A 4859-nucleotide genomic window follows, 5' to 3' on the forward strand; every position below is an offset into this window, starting at 1 on the left:
CCAGGACCCCCCAGGACCCGCTCTACCTCCAGGACCAGGCTTGTGCTGAACTCGGTGGCCAGCCGGTCCATGGAGCGGTTCAGTTGATCGAAGGTCTGTCCGAAGTTCCCCTCCACCGGGATCTGCTCCCGGCACCACGGGGTCATCACTGGGGGAGGGGGGAGAGAGGGTGAACCACAGGGTCATTATTGAACCGGGGGGGAGAGGGTGCCCCTCACATCCGGGTCCTGCATCGTGATTGGACGACTTGCTACACGTTACCCCACCAGTACACGCCCACTTACTGTAGAAAACTAAATATTAAACAAAATAATTCAAATTCAAAGTCCTTTTATTGCTTCTGCAAAGAAATACTGTTGTTTGATTCTACGGTAGGAAAGGGAGTCCATAGCAGCGGTTTGTGATGCAGAGATAACAGACGAGTATAACGACATAGCCATCATAGTGAGATATGATGTCATCCGGGTGGTTTCTATGGTTACGTGCGGCCATGTTGAGCAGACGTTCACCTCTCATGACGTCACACAGGAAGTGGAACTTCATGGACACGCACAGGATGTCGCTGATGACGGGAACGGAGACGGTCTTCATGCAGTCGGCCCACTTCCTGCCGAACCAGTCCCGACAGCGCCCGGTCGCCTGCTGCACCACGCCTGGAGCAGAGGTCAGAGGTCATCCCCCGAATGTCTGTCAGTACTGTGTCAGTACTGTGTCAGTACTGTGGTACTGTGTCGGTACTGTGTCAGTACTGTGTCAGTACTGTGGTACTGTCAGTACTGTGTCAGTACTGTGTCAGTACTGTGTCAGTACTGTGTCAGTGCTGTGTCAGTGCTGTGGTACTGTCAGTACTGTGTCAGTACTGTGTCAGTACTGTGGTACTGTGTCGGTACTGTGTCAGTACTGTGTCAGTACTGTGGTACTGTCAGTACTGTGTCAGTACTGTGTCAGTGCTGTGTCAGTACTGTGTCAGTACTGTGGTAGTGTCAGTACTGTGTCAGTACTGTGTCAGTGCTGTGGTACTGTCAGTACTGTGTCAGTACTTTGTCAGTACTGTGTCAGTGCTGTGTCAGTGCTGTGGTACTGTCAGTACTGTGTCAGTACTGTGTCAGTGCTGTGGTAGTGTCAGTACTGTGTCAGTGCTGTGTCAGTACTGTGGTACTGTCTCAGTACTGTGTCAGTACTGTGGTAGTGTCAGTACTGTGTCAGTACTGTGTCAGTACTGTGGTAGTGTCAGTACTGTGTCAGTGCTGTCACCCCAGGGCGTCCCCTGGCTCACTGTCACACTGCAGCCGTGTCTTGCTGGTGAACTGGTCCTGGGTGGAGCTGCTGGAGCGGTTGGTGCTGAAGCGGTCGTAGCCGTACTGGGCGATGACCTCATCTCTGATCTGCTGGAACGCTCTGCTGACGTCCAGAGCCTCCTCCTGGAAGCCCACCTTCTCCTCCTGAACCCACCACACAAACAGAGACTCCTCAATCATCACCTCTCCCTCCCCCCCCTCCCAACCTCTCCCTCCCCCCTCCCTCCCTCCCTTCCTCCCTCCCTCTCTCCCTCTCTCCCTCCCTCCCTCTCCCTCCCTCCCTCCCTCTCCCTCCCTCCCTCCCTCCCTCCCTCTCTCCCTCCCTCCCTCTCCCCCCCTCCCTCCCTCCCTCCCTCCCTCCCTCTCCCTCCCTCTCCCTCCCTCCCTCCCTTCCTCCCTCCCTCCCTCCCTCCCTCCCTCCCTCCCTACTACCATCACTCCCTCCCCCCTCCCCCCCTCCCTCCCTCCCTCTCCCTCCCTCCCCCCCCTCCCTCCCTCCCTCCCTCCCTCTCCCTCCCTCCCCCCCCTCCCTCCCTCCCTCCCTCCCTCCCTTCCTCCCTCCCCCCCTCCCTCCCTCCCTCCCTCCCTCTCCCTCCCTCCCTCCCTCCCTCCTACCATCACTCCCTCCCCCCTCCCTCCCTCCCTCCCTCTCTTCTTCCCTCCCTCCCTCCCTCCCTCCCTCCTACCATCATTCCCTCCCTCTCCTCCCCCCCTCCCTCCCTCCCTCCCTCCCTCCTACCATCACTCCCTCCCCCCCCTCCCTCCCTCCCCCCCTCCCTCCCTCCCTCCCTCTCCCTCCCTCCCTCCCTCCCTCCCTCCTACCATCACTCCCTCCCCCCTCCCTCCCTCCCTCCCTCTCTTCTTCCCTCCCTCCCTCCCTCCCTCCCTCCTACCATCACTCCCTCCCTCTCCTCCCCCCCTCCCTCCCTCCCTCCCTCCCTCCTACCATCACTCCCTCCCTCCCCCCCCTCCCTCCCCCCCTCCCTCTCCCTCCCTCCCCCCTCCCTCCCTCCCTTCCTCCCTCCCTCCCTCTCCCTCCCTCCCTCCCTCCCTCCCCTCCTACCATGACCTGCTGGCTCATGGAGATGAGGGGTTCCACGGTGGCCCTCCAGAGCAGCCGGCTGTGGTTCATCTGGAGGTCCAGGTTGCAGGCCAGAGAGAGGGCCACACTCTGCACGTTCCTCTGGATGTTCCACAGTGGCCCTGTAGGGGTCACCACCAGAGCGGGGTTAAGGATCCCAGGGGGGAACCTTGGAGCCCCAGCAGCAGTACGGGATAATGCAGAGCAGTGAATACTGCTGCTGAAGGTGACGTGGCTGTGTGTATATTGTGCATATGGGTATGAATTCATGTGTATTTGTGCGTATGTACTTGTGTGTGTATGTAGGTATACTTACTGTATTTACTTAGAAAATATGTTTTGCGCTTCCAATTGGGCGAATTTAATGTTATATAACTATAATATAATTATTTTTCAGGTATTTAATTGCATAAATTGCAAGTTTGATTTAAGTAAAGGTAACAGGTAGTAGTTTATAATTATTGTATGATTAAATGAAAGGGAGTGGGATTAAACAAGTATATACTTCTTCCCACTCCTTTTCAAATGTGTTAAGAAAAAAAAGGGAAAATAGGGCCTTGTTGTTGTTACCTCATGTCATTCGATGACAAGTTTCTTGCATGTTTGAACTGAAAATTTAAAATCAAAATCCAATCAAAGGTGGGACTGTCTCTCACCACTGTAGAGCGCAGACAGGGTGTACACCAGCAGGTAGCTCCTCCCCCTGGAGCCGAGCATGCTGGGAAACATCATCAGGACCGACGCCCTGAAGGACGAGGAGAAGACTCCTCCCAGAACACACAGAGCTGCACGCACGCACACACAGACACACATGCAGGCAAGCATAAACAGACGCACATGCACACACACACCCATGTAAGCAGCAACACACACACAGACACACACACACACACACACACACACACAAACGCATACAGACAGACACACACAGACACACACACACACACACACACACACACAGACAAAGTACGATGTAAGGGAGTCTTGATGTGGATATTTTAGGCTAGATTAGGTCATAAATCTGCCATTTTGTCTTTGTGTCCAAAACAATTGAACTTGAGTTAAGCAATGGGCCTTTCAACATCTGCTGACCTATGAAGAAGCAGCCCACCGTCAGTCTGGGGTGAAAGGTCATGGGGAGGTTGTAGATCAGGCCCAGGAACAGACCTGGACACACAACCAATCACATGAACATGTACATGTAGGTATATACCTTCCTCCTCCGATGGTGGTATACTGCCTCCAATCTGATGTTTACAACCAAGAACTTTGTTTTAAGGGGTTGACTCCGGTTGAAATGTTTACTGAGAGTGACAGTCACCTGCTCCACTGACAGCTCCAAACAAAGCCCTAAGCAGGAGGCCGGCCCAAGGGGGACCCTCTGATTGGCTGAAGAGGAGATTATAGACAGTGGCTGGCAGGGCGAACCGACCAATCCGCTGTAGAGCTGGGGAGATGGGAGGGTCATGGAAGATGTTATAGTAACTGGTAAAGACGGTTGTTATACTGGTGGGAGAGTCATCTTATGTTGATCTGTAGGGCTTATCACGGGTGGAATAAAACAAAAAACAACATATATATACATCATATCCTCATAGCATAATTCCCTAATTCATATTTTAAGGTTCATCTTGTATTTAGAGTCAAAAAAGTCAAAGTCAAATAGTTGACTTCTGCCGATATTGATTATTGAATGTAAAAAGCACTCTGATTGCCTTAGGAAACACACAATGAGGCACACAGCACACAATTTGGCAATATATGACATAGGCAATTATGCATTGAGGCTAACGATATAAATTATGTTATGAGGCTAACAATATCAATTATGCTATGAGGCAACAAATATACATTATAATATGAGGCTAACAATTTCAATTATTCTATGAGGCAAACAATATTTACCTGAAGCAACAGCAGAGTAAAAAACATCAGTAATAAAGACAATAAAAGGTTCTTACTGGTGTGGGGCGTTTTAACCGCCATCTCTCCCATCGTTCAGTCGCCTTCTCCTCTGAGAACCACTCTGGGTCCAGTCAGAACCAGTTTAAACCGGTATCTGTAGGATTCTGTCTCATCGGTCTCCGCTTGTGACATCACAACCGAGGGAAATGGAATGACCGATGACATCACAGAGGCTGAGCGATGACCTCATCCCATATCTGCTGGAACCCTCGATGACATCACAATGGGGTGGCCGGTGTGAGCCAGTTCTGCCGAGAGAGAGAGACCCAGAGCGTCAGACCTGGACGGGGAGAAGGTCCGACTGAACGCCAGCGCATCGGTTCAACACAAGAGAACCAAAGGAGACAAGATTCAGGAGAAACACCAGCGACCCCTCAGCTGGAGGGGATGGATTCACCCAGTGTGTCAACCAGGTGAGTTAACTGTCATCACTCCATCACTCTCTCTCCTCTCATCCCTCCATCACTCTGTCTCTCCTCTCTCATCCCTCCATCACTCTCTCTCCTCTCATCCCT

The 4859-nt window shown here is 52.5% G+C and overlaps 1 protein-coding gene across 1 annotated transcript in view; it reads right to left on the bottom strand.

Moving 5' to 3' along the window:
• Positions 1-4859, bottom strand: part of dcst1 (DC-STAMP domain containing 1) — a gene marked incomplete at its 3' end in the record, with an annotated part of 8793 nt that extends 3934 nt beyond the window's left edge. The window contains exons 1-8 of the mRNA XM_079759092.1: positions 4341-4859; positions 3701-3826; positions 3472-3546; positions 3036-3164; positions 2362-2501; positions 1277-1442; positions 510-653; positions 27-148 (exon numbers count right to left, since the gene is read on the bottom strand). Coding sequence (XP_079615218.1) covers positions 27-148; positions 510-653; positions 1277-1442; positions 2362-2501; positions 3036-3164; positions 3472-3546; positions 3701-3826; positions 4341-4374 — 936 coding nt within the window. The 5' untranslated portion in view covers positions 4375-4859. The remainder of the gene's footprint in view (positions 1-26; positions 149-509; positions 654-1276; positions 1443-2361; positions 2502-3035; positions 3165-3471; positions 3547-3700; positions 3827-4340) is intronic.

Source organism: Pollachius pollachius (assembly GCF_949987615.1).
Source record: "Pollachius pollachius genome assembly, chromosome: 1".
NCBI lineage: Eukaryota > Metazoa > Chordata > Actinopteri > Gadiformes > Gadidae > Pollachius > Pollachius pollachius.